The 21,468-nt window shown below is 37.6% G+C and overlaps 2 protein-coding genes across 5 annotated transcripts in view; one reads left to right on the plus strand and one right to left on the minus strand.

Moving 5' to 3' along the window:
* Positions 1 to 11,390, minus strand: part of LOC110456917 (E3 ubiquitin-protein ligase rnf213-alpha-like) — a gene marked incomplete at its 3' end in the record, with an annotated part of 132,105 nt that extends 120,715 nt beyond the window's left edge. Inside the window, exons 1-4 of the mRNA XM_021507975.1 lie at positions 11,242 to 11,390; positions 9,511 to 9,865; positions 5,185 to 7,139; positions 1,466 to 1,530 (exon numbers count right to left, since the gene is read on the minus strand). Of these exons, the coding sequence (XP_021363650.1) occupies positions 1,466 to 1,530; positions 5,185 to 7,139; positions 9,511 to 9,844 (2,354 nt within the window). The remainder of the gene's footprint in view (positions 1 to 1,465; positions 1,531 to 5,184; positions 7,140 to 9,510; positions 9,866 to 11,241) is intronic.
* Positions 11,391 to 18,564: 7,174 nt separating this feature from the next.
* Positions 18,565 to 21,468, plus strand: part of LOC110456924 (E3 ubiquitin-protein ligase rnf213-alpha-like) — a 298,096-nt gene continuing 295,192 nt past the window's right edge. For 3 of the 4 annotated variants that reach the window (XM_021507988.1, XM_021507990.1, XM_021507991.1), the window contains exon 1: positions 18,565 to 18,788. In XM_021507988.1, the coding sequence (XP_021363663.1) occupies positions 18,783 to 18,788 (6 nt within the window). In that variant the 5' untranslated portion in view covers positions 18,565 to 18,782. The remainder of the gene's footprint in view (positions 18,789 to 21,468) is intronic. The other variant, XM_021507993.1, reaches the window with a different exon arrangement.

Consider the following 21,468-nt stretch of genomic DNA (forward strand, 5'->3'; position numbering starts at 1 on the left):
ATGTCGAACAAGGTTATTAGGTTGAACAGAATTTATAGTCTTCCAACCCAGCATGCTTCTAGCAAAATAGCAGTACCCTGAACTTTTTGGTTATACAGAACAAATCATTTAAAGATTTAAACATATATTGACCACGGTGACCTTGAATATGGGCGAAAATTATTCATTTGAACAAACTTGGTAACCCTTCATCCCAGCATGTTACTGGCCAAATATCATTACCCTAGTCCTCTTGGTTATTCAGAAGAAGATGTTTAAAGGTTTTAAACATATTTGACCCCTGTGACCTTGAATATAAGTCAAGGTGATTTATTTGAACAAACTTGGTAGCCTTTCATCCCAGCATGTTACAGGCTAAATATCATCACCCTAGGCCTCTTGGTTATTCAGAAGAAGTTGCTTAAATATTTTAACATATTTGACCCCTGTGACCTTGAAAATTAATGGAGGTCATTTATTTGAACAAACTTGGTAGCCCTTCATTCCAGCATGTTACTGGCCAAATATCATCATCCTAGGCCTCTTGGTTATTCAGAAGAAGTTGTTTAAATGTTTTCAACATATTTGACCCCTGTGACCTTGAACATTGATGAAGGCCATTTATCCCAGCATGTTACTGGCCAAATATCATTACCCTAGTCCTCTTGGTTATCAGAAGAAGTTGTTTAAAGGTTTTAAACATATTTGCCCCCTGTGACCTTGAATATAAGTCAAGGTCATTTATTTAAACAAACTTGGTAGCCCTTCATTTCAGCATGTTACTGGCCAAATATCATCACCCTAGGCCTCTTGGTTATTCAGAAGAAGTTGTTTAAATGTTTTCAACATATTTGACCCCTGTGACCTTGAACATTGATGAAGGTCATTTATCCCAGCATGTTACTGGCCAAATATCATTACCCTAGTCCTCTTGGTTATTCAGAAGAAGTTGTTTAAAGGTTTTAAACATATTTGCCCCCTGTGACCTTGAATATAAGTCAAGGTCATTTATTTGAACAAACTTGGTAGCCTTTCATCCCAGCATGTTACAGGCTAAATATCATCACCCTAGGCCTCTTGGTTATTCAGAAGAAGTTGCTTAAATATTTTAACATATTTGACCCCTGTGACCTTGAAAATTAATGGAGGTCATTTATTTGAACAAACTTGGTAGCCCTTCATCCCAGCATGCTTCTGGCCAAAATCATAACCCTAGGCCTTTTGGTTATTGAGAAGAAGTTGTTTAAAGTAAAAAGTTGACGGCGGACTACGGTCGGACGGCGGACGAACGACGGACGCCGCACCATGCCATAAGCTCACTTGGCCCTTCGGGCCAGGTGAGCTAAAAATAGAAGACAATGCAGACTACACAATAATACAACCTATCATTCAAGTGCATATGAAAAGTCTGTTCTCATCATATATAAATGTATTCTCCAATATGAATAATAAGACTTTCCAAATCTATTCCAGCTATTACAATTACCTTTTCTCAGATGGCAGGTTTGATGAAACTGAATCAGTGGTCCTTGTTGAAGAGCCTGGATCAGTCTGTTAAAAGAAAAAAAATCATGATGCTAGGAAAACATTAACATATAAGGTAGCAGTGTACAGTAGAAATGGCTTGACCTTAAAAATAAAGGACATGTTTCACAAAAACATGGATAGTGAATTCAACCTGCACAACACACCTACATATATATACATATTTATAAACTACATTTTGATTTCATTTTGTTTAGAAGACTCGGTTTTTTTTTCAAAAACTGTTTTCCCCAGATTTGGGACTTGTGAAAACCATGGTTACCACACCAAAATACACCAAAATATGCAAAAAATCATGATTTTTTCCCAAAAATTTGACCGACACAAGTAGATTTTTTTTCTCTTAAAACCTGTCTGAAAATACATATCGCCTACTCATTAAATACTCTAGTTTTAGCATAGGTCATTCCGGTGGAATTTTCACAATATTTACACATGTGCTGAGTACAAAAATAGACTACATGAAAAGGTAGCTTCTGTTGTGTAGACACAGATTTGTAAATACCCAAAACTGTAGTCTCAAACCAAATTCGATTTTTTTTTTTAAATTATGAAGCCCACATAGTCCACTTCATCATGTATATGCCAATTTTAGTGCTGTTTTTTTTTTTTAATTTTGATACATGTTATATTACAGGGGTTATTCATTGTATAAAAATATCACCCATGGCTATCGTACGCTACTGTACACTGCTACCTAAGAGTTGTCATCTCAAATCAGGTACAGTTCAACCTTAATATCATTTCATATTTCAAGTATTAGGAAAAAACTAAAATTAACACTTTCTCTGTTTCAGTAAACAGACTTAGCAAGCTTTTTTATCTTTTGTGTTATATATACAGTCACAATTGATAAAAACGAAATAAATATATCATAGTTTGTCAAAGAAATAGATGCCAGAATAATGAAAATGTAAAGTAAAAGTGAACAAGAGATTCCAGAGGGATCTTGGCGCCCACTATCGTACCATCTTCATTAGTTCTATGTTAGATCGATGATTTCTCTTCTTTTCTCTATCTGTTTGATCGTGTCATGTATACAGTAAAAGCACCTTACTAGGCAACTTTTGATCTAAACTTCATACTTGTATAAAAGACAACTTTTGAGGTGAGTTTGTTGTTTTACATATTTACTAGTACTAAATGTGAAAGAAATAGAACCGATCATTGCAATATGAGAAAGACCTGTTCAGTTCTTCCTGCAGCCATCTTGTTTTTATGATCATGCACTCTCAAAATATAACATGCACAACAACAGACCAAGGGGAACCTACATATCAAATTTGACAAAGATCCCTAAAGTACTTTCTGAGAATTATAGCAATAACAAACTTTAACTGTCAAAATCCAAGATGGCCACCTGTCAACAATTGTGTTTATTCCATCAGTCACAAAAGTAAACATGCACAATAAATGACCAAGGGGAACATACATAACAAATTCTAGAAAGATCCATCCAGTACTTTCTGAGAAATAGCGATAACAAACATTCACTGTCAAAAAACAAGATGGCCACCAGTCAGTCATATTATTTATCCGATCAGTCTCAAAACTGAACAAGCACAAAGACGACCAAGGGGAGCATACATATCAAATTTGAGAAAGATCCCTCCATCACTTCCTGCGATATAGCAATAACAAATATACTATCAAAATCCAAGATGGCCACTTGTAAGTAATTTTGCTTAACCAATCAGTCTCAGAAGTAAACATACACAAGTACAGACCAAGGGGATCGTACATAGCAAACTTAAGAAAGATCCATCTAGTACTTTCTGCAAAATAGCGACAACAAACCTTCAAATCCAAGATGGCTGCCTATCAGCCATTTTGTTTAAACGATCAGTGTCAAAATTTGATATGCATAACTAGCCACCATTGGAATCTTTTATGTGAAATTTGAGAAAGATCAATATAGTAATTTCTGAAAATAGTGCTAACAAACTTTAACTCAATAAATTCAAGATGGCGCATATTGGCCATCTTGGTTTTCTGATCAGTATCAGAAAGCAATATGCATAACAAGGGACCATGGGGAAACCTTCATGTGAAATTTGAGAAAGTTAACTCCAGTCCTTTCTGAGAAATAGCACTAACAATCTTTCACAAAAAAGGATATGCATAACTAAGGATCATTGGAAACCTTCATGTGAAGTTTGAAAAAGATCCCTCCAGTACTTTTTGAGAAATAGTGCTAACAAACTTTAACTCTCAAATTCAAGATGGCTGGTTGTCGGACATCTTGGTTTTCTGATCAGTATCAAAAAGCGATATGCTTTACTAGTGACTATGGGGAACCTTCATGTGAAATTTGAGAAAGATACCTCCAGTACTTTTTTTGAGAAATAGCGCTAACAATCTTTAACTTTCAATTTTAAGATGGCTGCCTGTTGGCCATCCTCTTTTGGTGATCAGTCCCAAAAAACGATATGCATAACTAAGGATCATGGGGAACCTTCATGTGAAGTTTGAGAAAGATCCCTCCAGTACTTTTGGAGAAATAGGGCTAACAAACTTTACCTATCAAATTCAAGATTGCTGATTGTCAGCCATCTTGGTTTTCTGATCAGAATCAAAAACCGATATGCATAACTAAGGACCATGGGGAACCTTCAAGTGAAATTTGAGTGAGATACCTCCAGTAAATTCTGAGAAATAGCGCTAACAAACTTAAACTCTCAAATTCAAGATGGGGCATATCGGCCATCTTGGTTTTCCGATCAGTCCCAAAAATCGATATGCATAACCAAAGATCATGATGAAGCTTCAAGTGAAATCTGAGAAAGATCCCTCCCAGCTTTCTGAGAAATAGCGCTAACAAGAATTGTTTACGGAATGACGGGCAGACCATGGACCACAGACGCAGGGTGATTTGAATAGCCCACCATCTGATGATCGTGGGCTTAAAATCCAAGATTGCCATCAATTTGCTGTATTGTTTATCCAATCAGTCTCAAAGTAAACACGGACAAAAAAAAACAAAGGGGAACCTACATGTCAACTTCCTCAAAAATAACTATCACAAATATATTGTCAAGATCCTAGATGATCAACTATCAGTTCTTCCTGCAGCCATCTTGTTTTTATGATCACAAAAATATCAAAATGTAACAGACCAAGGGGAACCTACATATTAAATTTGAGAAAGATCCCTTCAGTAATTTCTGAGAAATAGTGCTAACAACCTTTTACTTTAAAACATTAAAGATGGCGCCTATAGGCCGTCTTGGTTTTCTGATCAGTCCCAAAACTTGATATGCATAACAACAGACCATAGGGAACCTTCATGTAAAATTTGAGAAAGATCCCTTTCGGACTTTCTGAGAAATAGCATTAACAAGCTTTAACTTGAACAATGCAAGATGGTGCTTGTTGGCCATCTTGGTTTTTTCCAATCAGTCCGTAAATTCTGAGAAATAGTGCTAACAAGTATTGTTTAAGGATAATCAGAATGACGGACGGACCACACGGACGGACAGGGGCGATTTGATGATGGTAGGTTGATGATGGTAGGCTAAAAACAAAGAGTACAGATGAAATGGAACGGCAATGCATCATGATCAGTGCGTAAATAATTTACATATAACTCTTCTGAAGCTGGTGGCTGATCCACACCTTCAACTATGTTTATGTTACTTGCTTCATTTGTTTTCTACTTACTCTTCCTGATGTTGAACCTTCACCATGATTTTGACCTTTCTCTTTTTTATACTGTGTAAAAGGATTGTCATCTGTCTTTTCTTTCTTTCTCTCTTCTTCTTTTCTCTTTTTTCTTGCTTTCTTTTTCTCACGTTTGGATTTGGTACTGCTGTTGTTTTTGTCTTTGTTTTTCTTCTTTTGAGAATCTCCTTCATTTTGATTAAGGCTGTTATCATCCTCATTGTCATCTTCATCATTGCTAGATCCACTTTCCTCATCACTCCTGCTCACCACTGAAGCAGTGTCCTGAATGTTTGGATCTTTATCCACATCCTTGCTGGACTCTTTAGAAGATGTATGGGTACTCTCTTGTTTTGAATCATTAACACTAGAGAAAAGAGATAATTCTCTCAATGCCTCTCCAACAGGCTTCAATTCTTCAGCTGTTTCTGCAAGAGGTGAACCGTCACCATAAAGCTCGTCATCCTTTATTTCAACTGTTTTAGATACCTCTCTAAATCTTTCATCTGGATTCTGCCACACACCAGCACTGCTCTTTTGCCTAGAACTTCCAGTGAAATTGAAAATGCCTTTCTGTGATGACCCTGTGTCTGCACTACTGTTACCCTCTGCTGTACGTTGTAGTATAGGGCCTGAAGGAACTGAAGCAGTGGCTGACTCGCCCTGACCATCCTTTACTGGTACAGGTTTCTGTGTTGGTCCATCCCCACTCTCTGTGATACCATCCTCATTCAGACCAGGTGAAGGTTTTGCTTTGACAACAGAAGCAGCAGCATCTCCTTTAGGAGTTAGTCCAGGCAGTGTGTGAACCTCATGTCCAAGAAGGGAAAATGTTGGGGGCTGCCAAGTATCTCCATGATGACCATCGTTATCTTTTCTCTTCTGTGATTCCCCATATTGGTCTTCATCTGACTTTTCATTTTTTTGTAGAATGTTGAGGCTACTCTGAAATTTGTCTGACACCTGCTTTGGATTGTAACAGTCATTGCCTTCGTCACTATTGACTTCTGCAACAGCCTTGTCATTTCCATCACCATACAAAATGTTGAGTTTTGCTCCTGTTGACTGTGAAGTTTGATCAGATGTACTTCCTTGTACCTCTGGTGCCAGCTGGTTTTTGACTGTAGAACCAGTGTTGTCTCCTTGGTTGGGTGGTTCAGTGATACCTCCACAGATGTCTCCATGTTGTGCTTTGTTTTTAATCTCCCCTGAAGAACCTCCAGCTTCACCTCCTTCACTAAACAAAACCTTCAGTTTTGCTCCTGATGTTTGAGGGTTCTGGCCTGCAGAATGTTGTGAGATTTGTTTCCCAGATTTATTGCTTGTTGATTGTTCTGTACCAGGTTTTCCAGTTGTCTCACTTGTCTCAGTTCTACCAGTCAACTGTGATCTAGGGTCAGTAAAGGGCGGCTCACTCTTCTGTGAATGTTGTTCTGTACCAGGTTTTCCAGTTGTCTCACTTGTCTCAGTTCTACCAGTCAACTGTGATCTAGGGTCAGTAAAGGGTGGCTCACTCTTCTGTGAATGTTGTTCTGTACCAGGTTTTCCAGTTGTCTCACTTGTCTCAGTTCTACCAGTCAACTGTGGTCCAGGGTCAGGAAAGGGTGGCTCACTCTTCTGTGAATGTTGTTCTGTACCAGGTTTTCCAGTTGTCTCACTTGTCTCAATTTTACCAGTCGACTGTGATCCAGGGTCAGGAAAGGGTGGCTCACTATTCTGTGAATGTTGTTCTGTACCAGGTTTTCCAGCTGTCTCCCTTGTCTCAGTTCTACCAGTCGACTGTGATCCAGGGTCAGTAAAGGGTGGCTCACTCTTCTGTGAATGTTGTTCCGTCAGTGTTTCCTCATGTTGACTCTGTGTCTGTGTCTGGTCCACAGACTTACTATCAGCAGACTTACTGCTGTCAGCAGAACGCACATGGTCTTTCTGTACAGCAGTTGGTGCAGCACCTTTGTCTGTAATAAAATCAAATAATTACTACACACTTTTATTTTATTTTATTGAATGAAACTAATTGAAATCGAAAAAAAATTAAACACTGTTAGAACAATTAAATTACTCTTTGGAACAAACATGAGTTAAACAATTAGGACCTTAAAAATCCAGGTTTGTTTGATGTTTCCGGGTTACTTTAACAGTTACCCTGTACTATGATATGCAACAAGGAAATGTAATAGCATTCCCAGGATTCAAATTTGGGACAGCAACAGTTCTGAAACATGTACATGTACAGGAGAGTGAGCATTATGACCTATGACCTTGGTGGGCATAGCTTTGACAATGCATTAAACATGCTATACGTTCATGGCATACCGATATTGAAGATATGTATTGTAATCACATTGTAAAAATCCTTCATTCTTTTTCTTCTTTATTGGTCTGTAATTTGCTGAGTTGTACTTGTCTCCTTTTTTGTAAACTGGGTTGGCGTTTGCATGTTCCTGTAATGAGCGAGCGGGTGAAGATTTTTGTGAGAATGGGTGCCGTGATGTCACTTAATTCTTTAAGTATTCTGCCGTGTATATTGTCAGGTCCTGTTGCTGTATGTGGGTTGATGTTGTTAAGTAGTTTATTGCTGCCTTGTTGTGTAATGTGTATTTCTGGCATGAGAGGGTGTGGAGAAGGTCCTTTGTCTGGTACGGGGCAGTCCTGTTCTGTGGTGAAGGCAGATTTAAATTATTCGTTTAGTATGATTGCCTTACATGTGGTGTCAGTTTTTAGTTACAAGTCCATCTGTACGTAATGTCAGTTATGTCAGTGTTTTCTTTTCTTGTGGTTTTTATGTAGGAGAATAGTTTTTTGGAATTGAATTTTTTGCTAAGCGAGGGTGTGCTGGCCATGGGTTCGTCTATTGGGAGGTCTTTTATCATTTTTTCTATGTAGTTTAGATATATGTGTTGCGTGTTTGTTTTTGTAGTTCTGATTTTGCTGATTTGTATTTCTGTATAAGATAATGTTTTGTTTTGCTTTTCGCGTGTAATTGTTTACATTTCCTGATGAGTCGAAGGAGAGAATGTGTTATCCAGGGGAGTTTGGACTTATGTGTGATGTGTTTTTGTGGGATATTTTTGGTGACTGAATTATTAAGTGTTGTTTTGAACATGTTCCAAAGATTGCCTGAGGTTTGGTTAGTTTGTTCGTCAATAAGTTTTGTGTTTAGAAGTGTGAGATCGTTTCTTATGTTGTTCCAGTCAGCTTTGTGATAGAGGTATATGTTTCGGGGTTCTCTTCTTCTTCTATTCAGTCGAAGGTCCATTTCAGTGTAGACTATGTCATGGTCAGATTTGCCTATAGGTAGTGTGGTTTCAGTCTTGTTAATGATTGATGGTCTGTTTGTAAGTGTCAGGTCGAGTATGTGGTCTCCTCTGGTGGGCTTTATCGTTAATTGTGTGAGGGAGTTGTTGTCTATGATGTCCAGAAGGTGCTTGTTCTTGTTTGCCTGGTATGGTTGTGTTGTTTTGCCAGTCTATGTGTGGTAAGTTCAAATCTCCACTTATGTATGTTATTGTGTTGTTGTTTTGACCTAGTCTGTTCATAGAGATTTCTAGTTGTTTTAGTGAGTGTCCTTTGTCTGATGGTGGTCTTTAGTATGCACCTATGATGAGGTTGTGTGAATTTGTCACGGAGATGTTTACCCAAATTGATTCACTGTCTGTTTCTTATTCTTTTATCTGTTCTGTGTGGTATTTGTTGGTGATTGCAAGTAGTACACCTCCGTGGCTTTGGCCATGTTTATTTGGGGTGCTGTCTTTTTGGTAGACAGTGTACTCGGTGATTGGGAAGTATTCATATGGGGAGATTGCGTTGTTGAACCATGTTTCTGTTCCTATTATGATGTCTGGTTTGAGTGAGTGTATTATTTAATCGAGGTCAGGTTTTTTGTTTGAAATGGATTGGAAGTTAATGCATGGTGGCTTTGCGTATTGGTTTAGCAAATTTGTTGTAGCTAGTGGCAGTCTTGTTGTTTTGTTTTATTGGTGAGGAGGATGCTGTGGGTGGGCCTGGGCTGGTGGGGTTGTCGTGTAAGCTTGAGTTTGTGCAAGAGTTGTTCAGTCGTGAAAATCTGTTTGATGTGTCAATGCTTGTGTTGTCAAATAGTGTTGTGGAGAAGTTTGGAAGCCCGCAGCTTAGACAGTCCTAAGATACCCCGCTATGGTCGTAGTATTTGAGGGATGATTTATTCATTCCCTGGCAGTCGACATGGAACTATTATTACATTGAAAACATTCTTACTCATCTCATCTTAAAAGGGACAACAATAAATAGAGAATTGTTTTTCAAACATTATGATCGAATGATATGTATTTGATTAGGAAATTTGTTTACCAGATGTGCAGATGGGACAAGTAGTCTCCTGTTTCCTGATGACTCCTGTACATCTGGTTCCCTGGCTGTCAGCCCCACACACCCTGGACCCAGGCTCAAATATGGACTGGTTTACTCTCCATCCGCAAGAAATACAGAATTTTGGACCTTGAACAAGTTCTTTGTTGCATGGATTTCCTTCGTCTGTTCCAGGACAGGCGACAGTGTCTTTAGGTTTGTCCAAAATAGTCACTTTGTGAACACGCGTACCACATTCTGGACAGAATCTGACATCTGGTAAGAGGTCAACTCCACATGGTCCACCATCGTCCTTCAAACCCTGACACTTCACCATGTCAGAGGCTTTCAAATTCACCTGTAACATATGAATGATTGTTTTCTTATGATATGAAGATATCAAACAGGCCAGACAGCTAGCAGATTTAGGTATGTATATAAATTAAATTTTGTTATATAAAAATATTGTACATATATCGATATTTAATTTTCGTATGGTGATACGATACAATATGTCTGTGTAATGGATATATACTGGGAGGTTTATATATTGTGACAGCCTTACTGTGTACTGGTGGATTAAGTAACTGATAGGTTCTGGAACTGAACTTCCTTTTACATTTTTTTTTTTCTTTTTTATGTTTAAATGTTCGTTTCTTGGCAGATTTGGAAATGGAGCAATACAGTTTACTGAAGGAGGTAAAGGGAAGAAATGTACTGATTTATTTTTTTAATTTACTAGAGTTCTGCAAAGCTCTGTTCAAAGTATGTCAGTATGTTTACTTTTGTCTAACAACAATGTCTCAGTTCCAATTTCATTGTTAATCAAACCTGTATATAAAAATTGAAAAATGGTTTCAATGAAGTGTTAATTTGGCATGATTTTTTTTTTTTTGTAATCTGTACCAAATCCTCTAATAAACTGTCAAGCAAAAAAAATGTGACTGAAATGTGAGGAAAATTATGTATGACTTGTCAAACCCTGGTGATTATTCATAAGTGAGAGACCAGGAGACAAAAACTAAAAATACAGGTTATTGTTTCTGATCAAGGAAGGAAAATGTAAAAAAAATAATCAATCATTTGGCCATTTTTATCCATGTAGACTTGAATTCATACATGTGTTATACAAATCTTTTCATGATAGGAGGGATTTATCTAAAATAAAAATGTGCTTTCTCAGAATTCTCTAGGAACTAAACCATTGACCCCTAGCCCTTCAATTGCCATGGACGTTGATCTACTGTATACATATGGCTGACATGATGGAAATTTCCTTACTACGTACTGAGCTAGTACATATGGAGACTTTTTAACACTTAATGCGTAATGTATATCCTTTACACTACAGTGACATTGACCTGTTTATTAAGAAAAACTGGAGATCTCCTCGACTGCAAAATTTAAAACTTCAGTTATGAGACCCCCTCCCTCTAAAACAAACTAAGCCATCCGCGTCACAGTGCTTTCGATAAATAAAAAAACACTAGGATATTTCTCAAATGGAGTCTTAATACAAAAAAATCACTTGTTATGACAAATTTTTGGCACGAGTTTTGCCATAGAGCAGAATGTAAATTCTACTTTCTGTTCTTATGGTTTAACACAGAAAATGTCAGGTGATCGGTCCCCATTTCACCCAGATCGACTCTATCAACTTACAAGCAACTTGTCCGTATATCCCGTTGTTATTAATGATACAGCTTTAACATACTAAGATCATTTTCTGCTTACCTCAGTGAAATCCGAATTTACATCTTCATTTCAATTTAGTCTATGTTAGGCTACGTCAAGTTCTCATCTGTTGTTTCACGTTCGTGCTAATAGGCTATGGCCGCGGCGAGAAAATGGCAAGATCACGTGACCGGAGTAAATGACACACACAATCCTTCATGTGGTATTAAAATCATTCTCATACGAATTTGCAGATATGTAAGTTTGGAAAATAAAATTAAAAAGTAAAACAAACATTTTATGATAAAGCAAAATTATATTCAATCCCATATTAGTACATTCCATGAACCGAAAGCGAAAGTAGAAATACCCACATTCGGCTAAGTACAAACTAATGGTTTAAAATATACGCAGGTATGTTCCGGCTTTGAGTACATGCAAGATTTGTTTCTTGCAAATAATTCGATTTATTCAAACTTTGAATGATGCAGTAGTTGCTGGTTTATCACACTGAAGCATTCTAATATAACCTGACTGATTCAAATGCAATGCAATTCTGCACAATGTTTATATATATGCACTTTTGCTACTTAATGTGTGGCAATATATATATATAATTATAATTATGATAATATATAACAATGGAAACACAAAATGTATTAATAAATGTTATGTATACAAGTTAGCTCATCATCAGCTCAAATCTACGCTAAAGTGTCCAGGGGAATGTTTAAAACTGGCAATAGATGAGTACAAACATGTTTGAATTGCATATATCCCCCCCCCCCCCCCCCCCCCCACACACACACACACACACACATGGAACCACCCCACCCCCACCCCCTGGAAATTTGGAAACCCCCCCAGATAGGTCTCTGGTTCCGCCACTGCACTGTACATGTTGCAGTTTGATTGAACATCTAGCTGTTCTGGATTCCTTGTAGCATTTGTTTTAACTGTGTATTTTTGAAGTCATCAAAGAAATGACCTGCTCAGAGAAAATTGCTTTATACACTATTCTATCCGAACATGTTACAGTTCGATATCCATGTAGTATTGTTTATAGAATAGGCGTTTTCAGAAAATCAAGGGAACTCATGCTTTCACTTTCGTCTTGAATCTCGGAAAAACCCGTCATTTTATAGGACTAAACTATTACACATGTCTGCGTCATATTGTCAGAAATTAAGTTATGAGCTGTACATGTGTTATTTTCTCTGTTATCTTTTATTCTGCATGACCGAAACTATTGACAGTCATCTAATGATCACGGTGGCGACCGATAAAACTTTGTTTTGCATCTTTTTCTCCTTGGCGAAGATCCTGTATGTTACACAGCAAGTCATACTGGCGTTTAAATAATTCAAGTTCCCAGAATTAGGCAAAGATACTCCCCCGATATTTATACCGATTAGTCTTATATGCACTATTGACGTCTAGAACTGTTTACTTCCACACTATCTTGCATTTTCCAGGAGTTTCGCTCACTTATGCTCTCTGAACCTATGCCGAGTTTCCTCTGGCCCTGACACCAGACTTGGACATTTTGACAGATAGGTTAGATGCCAACACCAGACATCAAACGTTATCTGTCAACATGTCTAAGTCGGTTGTCAAGGCCAGAGGAAACTCGGGCTATCTGAACCTGACAAAATCAAAGGCCCCACAAGTGAGTGTCACCCCTTAAGTATAGAGGATGTCTGTCCTGGTGTAGGTTTTTTTGTAGATATTTCTGACCAGATAATTGGAGTCGTTTTCTTGTAAATCACCTTCCATGTCTAGGGGCTTGCCTTCTTTCTCGTGTTCTGTAAGTTATATGCTGCTTGCTTAGGAGGTGTACAAAGTGTTCTTTGGTATTATTGTGGCAGAGTTTAATTGTACATAAGATTACGGTCGCCTTCGAGCTAGAGGGAATTTCCCTTTAGCTTATTGTAGAGCGTCCGACTAGGGACCGGGAGATGGAGGGTTCGATCCCCGGTGGAAGCACACTATTCTCTTTCCTGTTACATCATAAATTTGAAAACTTGCAACATGTCTGACACAAGTCTCTTGTACTCCATATACAGTGGGTAGCCTTAGAGCTCCGAGTCTCTCTGGATGTGTTAGGTATTCGATACAAGGGAGAAGTTGAGTGGCCCTCCTCTGGACTTTTTCGATAGTTATTTGATCCTTTTTAAGGATCATCCGATGGGTGCCCAAACTACTACGGTCTAACGAGAGATTTATAAAAAGTTATGAGCATGGCCTTACTGTACAGCTAAATGTCCTAGATATCATTCCTACATTTCTGTTTGCTTTGGCTACTAACAACTTTAAATTACAGTAGTTCCATTGGTCACTTAGTCCAGGTCCCTTGCACTGTTGATATTTTGTATTTCATGTACTTCCCCCTGTGTCGGTGATTTTGTAAGAAGTGTCATATTTATATTTATAATATACAGTATACATTTAAATGTTTGCACTTGTCAGTGTTTAGTTCCAACATCTAAGTTTTCGTCCAGTTGTTCCATCGGTGTAGGTCCGCCTGAGGTTGCTGTCCTTGTGCTCCTTGATCCATTGCATGATACATTTCGGTATCTACATAAATGAGAAACGATGGTCGTACTCCCATTGTAACTTGGCACGTGCTGGATTCACATCCGTTTATAACCACGGTGGTATGCCTCTGTATGCGTCCTAACTGGTCGTGTGACATGAATTGAGGCTTGTTTTCTGTCTCTAGTAAATATGCTGATGTCCTTGTCATTAATGTTAATGCTGACTGCTGCCACTGCTAGAGGCAGCTAGTCGGGAAGTTCCTCTAGTACACATTGTAGCCTACTGTACGATACTGTACAGTACAATCCCCCCCCCCCCCCCCCCCTCCTACCTTTCATCATTCTTATCACAGTATGTGTGTTGGAAAAAAGGGGAAACAAACAAGCAACAGTTTTCATTCCACGAAACGTGTCTCTGAATGCCATTCAAGTGTTATTAACAGATCATCTAACAGTAGATATTTTTCATGGAATGTGTCTAACAATCTAACATTAATTTTGGCTGTTGACTTACACTTTTAAACAGATGAAAACACTGGCAAACTTCGTTACTCCCCATGAAACACTGAACCCAAAATATATCGCTCACTAAATCGCACTAACAACACTCTAGCATTGTGTGAAATATATAAATGATGAATTGGAGATCAAAACCGAATAGAATGATATAGATCTAAGTACTGTACTGACATAAATCGACACTTATTGTACTACGACGTTTAGTACTAGTCTAATATTAATACCCGGCTTCCTCTGCCTCGGCCGCTACGACGTTGTGTCCCTCCACTTGACGTGCTTATAAAACATGCTACTGAATGTGTTACTTACCTGTGCTGGTCATTGATAATATAAAAGTCTGTATCTCAAGGTGGATCCCTTGTCGAATCGAAAGTAACGATCTTTTTGAATACTGCAGTAGAGCGCCCCATCCTTGTTTCTCACATTAACATAAACATTAATATTTGCCGTTTTCATAATTCCAGTATCTTAACCACTTCCCCGTTCCTTGGTAAAATAGATTCAAACAGATACCGCAAACATCGTGGCATTCTTGGTCCTGATAGGTTTTGTTCCATTGTGAACTCCATGGCAGAGTAAGATGAAATAGCTGACTTCGAAGACTGACGTAATATGACATCGCAACATGACGTCATACAAGAAACGACGTCATGGAGGAATAGTGCCCGTGGGAAAGGGTGTCACGGAGAAATAAAACCCGGAGAGTGATAGTCGGCTGGAGTAAAATATATATGAACTGTTACCGCACATTTTTCCAGTTTTGATGCATTTTATAAGTACATCCAAAGGGGGCCCCTTTCTGTTCAGAGTCCAATAAAATAACAAAAGCCTTCCATATGCAGACAGTTATGATTTTATTCACTTTTTGCAAACCATATACTTTATATTCCAACAAGTATGACAAATAGAACAATAACACAACAGTGACTGAAGATAACAGACTTCCACGCCATTGTTGTCGTCTGCTTGAGTCACTTACGGGAGAGGAACATGCTGTTTTATTATCCCATTATGGCCCTTTCCCGAGGGATTGCTTTCTGATAGTTGTTAACAGTGCCCTTCAGGCGAACCTACACAACAATATTGTAAGAGTAATTACAAACAAATAAACAACAAACTACAACTAACACTTTCTCGACCTTCTGCTGATATGACGCAACTGAATGTGGAGTTCCACAGGAAACGACTTCACGGAGGAATAGTGCCAAGAGGATTGTCGTCCAGAGTTAAGGTGCGAATTCAAGGAAGAAGATACTATACTTTAGGTTCAACAAGTTCCCTGAAAGAGTTTTTAGTCATCCAAAAGTTCAACCCCCTGATAGGTTATACTCAAATACCCCAATTAAAAATCGGAACTTCTATATGTAGTACGGATATACTGATCTTGCACATTAGCTATTAAAATGTTCCATAGCGAGGTTAACCGATGTTTTCATAAATTTATATAAATATATAGTTCTCCAGACTTATTACATGTCAGTCTCTTTATAGCGACCCGACCGAATGCTATGAACTGGCATTATATACTACATGTTTGTTTTATGTTTAACGTCCTATTAATTAACAGCTATGGTCATTTAAGGACGTGCCAGGTTGTGGTACTACATACTACATGTACCTGGAGTTCATTTATATACCTAAGTCATGTGGAGATTTTATAACGGTCTGTTATTTCATAAAATAAGAACTTGTTTATGAGGATTTGTGCACAGTTTTTGAATCCAGCACAAAGGCAGGTTTACATCATTATCATCAAAGGGCATTTGGAGAGTTGTAATACAGAAACAAACATGTCGAAATTCCGCCTTTTGAAATATTGAAAATGAAAATGTAGTGTTTCCTTTGACTTCAAGCAATCGTTGTTCTTTGATCAAGCAGGAAAAGTTCAACTGTTTACAGGATCAGTTTATTAGAATACCATACACACCTACGGTCGAGTGGTGGTTTGGACATCAAAGTCGAGAAACACAGACGTTTGTTTCATTTTGGATTCCAAGTTGCATTCTGTTATAGTTATAGTTATAGTTGTTTTCCGGTACAGGAACTACTGTAGTTCCTCTACACCGGACTCTATTATCCATACTAAAGTTTTTAACGTTCACTTCCTATCCTAGTTGCTTTATAATTATAAAACATGTTCTGATTTTTCCATGCTTCGTCCAGTGCATTTTTAAAAGTGTTTATGTTAGGGGACGATACTACGCTGTCTGATCTATATATCACGCCGAAGAATATTTTCTCTAGTACGTTCAGTGGTATTTCTATAAATTTATTTTCTTGAAATTCTGTATGAAGTTTGATTTCTTTCGCTGAAAGCATTTTATGTACATAGAGTAGCACACCTCTACCAATATTGTAGTCAGTATTCCGATCAAATATCATGTAGTCAGTATTTCCGTCAATGGAGAATTCCAGTGGCCTCATGTTGAGTGATCTTATCTTTGGTGCGCACCTCTGTGATTCCAATTATTTCAGGCTTGATCTCATTTACTCTCAACGTTAATTCCGAAAGTTTGTTTTTAAATTGATCGGCATTTGTGTACAAACATTTTAGAAGTTCGAATGTGATACCTTTTATTGAATTTGCTGTAAAATTTTGATAAGTTGATTCAAGGTGAGGCCCTGTTTTCTCGGAGGTTTTTAACGCTTAGATTTCCTTTGTCTTATATCGTTTTGAGTGTTCTTCGCGAATTTTACTAGTCACCGTGCCCATGGAGGCCCGCGTACTCTGAAGATATTTTTTTCGGAGTGAGCTAGATAAGCAAAAAACGGTATGCCGGGTGGCGGATTCCGGAAAGTTTTCATGTGGAGATAGTAATTGTGCGTAGGCGGTTGTGAATATCCGGATAGGACTAAGAACGATAAATGTAAGCGTTGGTTAACAATACTGAAAACCACGGACTTATATAAAACTAAGTGAATCAGTGGATTATTTACTTAATTTAACAATGTGTATCAGTATATGATAATTACATGTTTATGGGGGAGGGGGAGGTGCTAAGCAACACCCTAAACCTCATCCTCGATATCCAGGGGTTACGCTCACTTTCGCTGTCGTGTAGAAAGCGTAGGTGATCGTAACCCCTGGAAATCGAGGATGCCTAAACCTATGCCCCCATAATCATGACATCATCATGGGTTGTGTATTGCTGTGACGTAATCAATTTTCGCGTTACCGACGGAATTATCTCCCCCTGTTTTCAATAGGTGTGTGTATTGCGTGTGACGTCACCAATTTCGCGTTACCGACGGAATTAGCTCCCCTGTTTCTAACTTTTACCTTCTGATTTTCAGATATTCTCTCCGGGACTCTCTCTCTCTCGGCGATGCTTGGCGAGAAAAAACAGCAGCAAGGCATACAAAAATAAAAATCGCATTTCCTTGTACATTGACTCAATAAAAAATTAGACAGAAAACTGAAAGTCTTGTGGTCCTGATTTTCACGTCTTCATTTTTTCTTCGTTTTGGGGTAAACATGTTGTCATGAACAAGAGGGTACCTGTTTGATATACACGGCAAACCCCACATGTGCATGACAATAAAAAAATATCTTTTCTCTCTCTTTTTTTTCTTTTAAATTTTCACTATGTACAATTCATTTTCTTTTACAATGAAATTCACTATAAATAAATAATTTACATTATATACAACTTACAATTAATAATCTACGTTATATACAACATGCAATAACTAACTAACATTATATACAAATTACAAATAAATAATGGCAGTGGCTATTACCACCCGAGTGTCAATAGCCACTGCCGCGCGGCGTGGCTATTGACACTCGGGTGGTTATAGCGACGGCCATCTTAAATTCGTGGCATCCTTATTTTATGAACGTGTATCTCCTTCAGTCGATTTGAAAATACCCCCCACTTAAATTGTGTTTTGATTGGATACGGATAACGTTTTATCAACGATAGGACCATGGTTCAATAACGGGTACTAGCCTCGTCTAGACGAGTCTAGTAGTTTGGCCGCTCAGAAGCTATTTCATTTCCCTGTACAATACGCACCAGTCTGTTATCAATATTGTTTGATTTTACACTCTCCTAGTATTAAAGTCCGTGGTACGTGCAAAAACAATTGTCTTCATATCTAATAAATAAATACAGTCAATTCGTCATCCAAATATATACTAGTACATATATTGTCAATTAGTTACACGACCTACGATACAGATGTGTTGACAGACGAGGCTGTAGTGCCCGTTAAACCGTTATCCGTATCCAATCAAAACACTCGTTACGCGAGTATTGCATCAGAGTATTTTAAAGGCGTATTTGGAAATTCATGGAAACTCATACTTTCGTTTTCGTTTTTCCAATCTCAAAAAACACGAATCAGGTGGCTTGTTTGGACTTTTCGCCTGTGTGAAGTCGATCAATGCGAATATCGATAATTGTTTTCTAAGTATCATATGACCAAAAACAATGCTACAATTCGGGTATTTCCGTCGAGTGTATCCACAATTCCAGAGGAATTGATTCAACTATTGTTATAATGGTTGATAAGACGTAAGTATAGTTACGCCTACTGTATATGAAGGTATGACTACAGGTATTCATTTGATATATTTTATTTTGTTTTTGTGACTATATATATGTCTAGGAGGCATTTTAATTAACTCCATGCATGTCAAGGGCATTATTTGGTTGATCGATTGTGGATTGAAGTGGGTCAGAGTCCTATGTTAGATCCCGGTTATTCAGGGGGTTTTCCTGTAAAACATGATAATGTATAGGAGAAGGTTTTATCAAAGTTTAAAAAACGTCTGAACTGCTGATCCCATTGGTGACACTTTGGGGTAAGACTGTCTTGAACGTTAAAACTTTTTATTGTAAAAGGATATTCCAGTTTATATTGGGATATTCCAACTGCTAGTACAGGAAAAAATATAATGAAGGCTATTGATTAAAGAATATGGTCAACCCAAGTGAGTGCTTCCTGGTCGGTCTTGTTTTGCTCAGAGTCCTATGTTAGGTCCCGGTTTTGCTTGGTGTTCCTTATTTAGATTATTCGTTTTTGTCTGTAAAACATGATAATGTATAGAAGAAGGTTTCATCAAAGTTAAACAAACAAAAAATGTCTGAACTGCTGATCCCGTTTGTGACACTTTGGGATAAGACTTAGTGGAACGTTAAAACTATTTATTGTGAAGGATATTCCGGTTTATATTGGGATATTTCAACGGATATGTCTAATTCTCAAAATCACCCAAAATTCTATGTTTTCTGCCAAAACAATTGTTGTGGTCATCTCAGCACAACACACGTATTATATATTGAAGTACTGTGTATACTGAAGGTGTGTATGAAATTTGAAGTTAATCTAACAATTATTAAGTAATGTCTAATTCTCAAAATCACCCCAAATTCTATGTTATTGGCCCAAAATATGAAGAAGAAAAAAACAATGAAAAAAAATCCCCACTTTGACTCCAACAGACTGCAACAGAAGATTCATGCAATATTTCAACACCATAATGCCATTATTAATTGATTAAGAAGCATATAACGAAAACTTAACGCAATGTTTATTATCTGTAGCCACATTGTGTGACTAATAATTTCCAGGTGTAGAGTTTACCGATATCACCAGGTGTAGAGTTTACCGATATCACCAGGTGTAGAGTTTACCGATATCACCAGGTGTAGAGTTTACCGATATCACCAGGTGTAGAGTTTACCGATATCACGCGTACGTTTAGTTTTAGATTTTGATCGAATATTTCTCCTAATAGCTTTCGGACGCTGTTTTGCATCAGCTGCAAGTATTTTTTTTTTTTTTTCCTGATTTTTTTTTGTGTCAGTTCTAACTTAATTTTTTTTATTTGCAGTACTCTCGCCTGGTAGTGTGGTCATCCGAAACAATCAATTTCTTCCCGAGTGCATGTTTATTTTTTCTGATAAGGCCACTGGTTTTATCATCGATCGGGTACCCTTGTTTTTGGTTGTGCCCATTTCGTTGTTTTCTAAGGGGAACATGTGTTTGTTGAATTTCCTGCACCATATGGGAACAAATATCTCCAGCTATTGTTTATGTCATTATTCCGAAAGCATTGCATTCTGAGCAGTTTAGGTTTCCAATGTCTGCATTTATTGCTACATGAAGTCAGACATGTCGTATGAAGGTCTTAAGTGAGCAGTTTCTTCTACAATAGTATAACACTTATAAATGAAAGTCAAGACACAATGATTTCTCTTTCCTAGAGGGCTTTGGTGCTCGATATTAATTACTACATTTTCTTCATTTTTTAAAATAAGATCAAGTAAGTTAGGTTTGTTCGTTTCTCTCCAGTGAGTTGGTTTTCTGACATGTTGGTAAAGCCTTAAAGCACCCTTTACGCTCTCTACGAAGAGATATTCTGGCGATTCCGCACTGTCCCCAGTGGTGTTCCATGTCTACCAATTAAGATATTATGGTAATTAAAGTCACCCACTACAAGTACATGAGATGAATGTTTGTTCGATATTTCTGACAAAAGAATTCTCATATTCATATTATTTTCCCTTTCTGATCTGTACATCAAACACACCAATAGTTCGTCACCTAGGTTTAAGTTTATACTCACACGAAGATATTCTTCAAATATAGATTTAAGTCTGACTTCTTTACTAACTAAATCTTTCTTGACATATATATCATAAGGCCCATACTTTTGTTCTTATTGAGAATTTTTGAATACATGACAAAGTTATCTCCAAGGTTATATTCAAATTCTACAACTATAAATTGTCGGGTTTTGCGTTTACCTCAGTAATATATACATGTTTATGCAAATTATCATTTTTGGTCCTTGTCGAAAGATCATCTAATTTGTTCATTAACTGATCCGCGTTAGTGTAAAAATCTTTTTGGTCGATCTTTTTTCTCTCTTGAAAGTACACGCCGAGATTATCTTCTGTATAACGTTTATGCCGCCTGATTTCCTCTCGACAGCCACAGACGAGTTGTTGTCTTGAATGTCATCTACGACTAGATTATCTCGGTCATCACCGTCACGTGTTGGGTGCTTCTTGATTGGTGTATTTCCGACAACGTTTAATAATATTACTTTTACAAAACTCCATACTTCAACATAACAGGTGTAACTTCACGGTTCATTATGCCAGAGACCCCTAGGTTCATATAATGATAATGCTACATGCACTAGACAATAGAAGAGTTCCACTTCCTAGCAACCACACTGAGGTGAAAACTAACCTAGAATACTAGCCAAGCCTTA

This window comes from Mizuhopecten yessoensis, unplaced genomic scaffold (assembly GCF_002113885.1).
Source record: "Mizuhopecten yessoensis strain PY_sf001 unplaced genomic scaffold, ASM211388v2 scaffold8949, whole genome shotgun sequence".
In the NCBI taxonomy this organism is placed as follows: domain Eukaryota; kingdom Metazoa; phylum Mollusca; class Bivalvia; order Pectinida; family Pectinidae; genus Mizuhopecten; species Mizuhopecten yessoensis.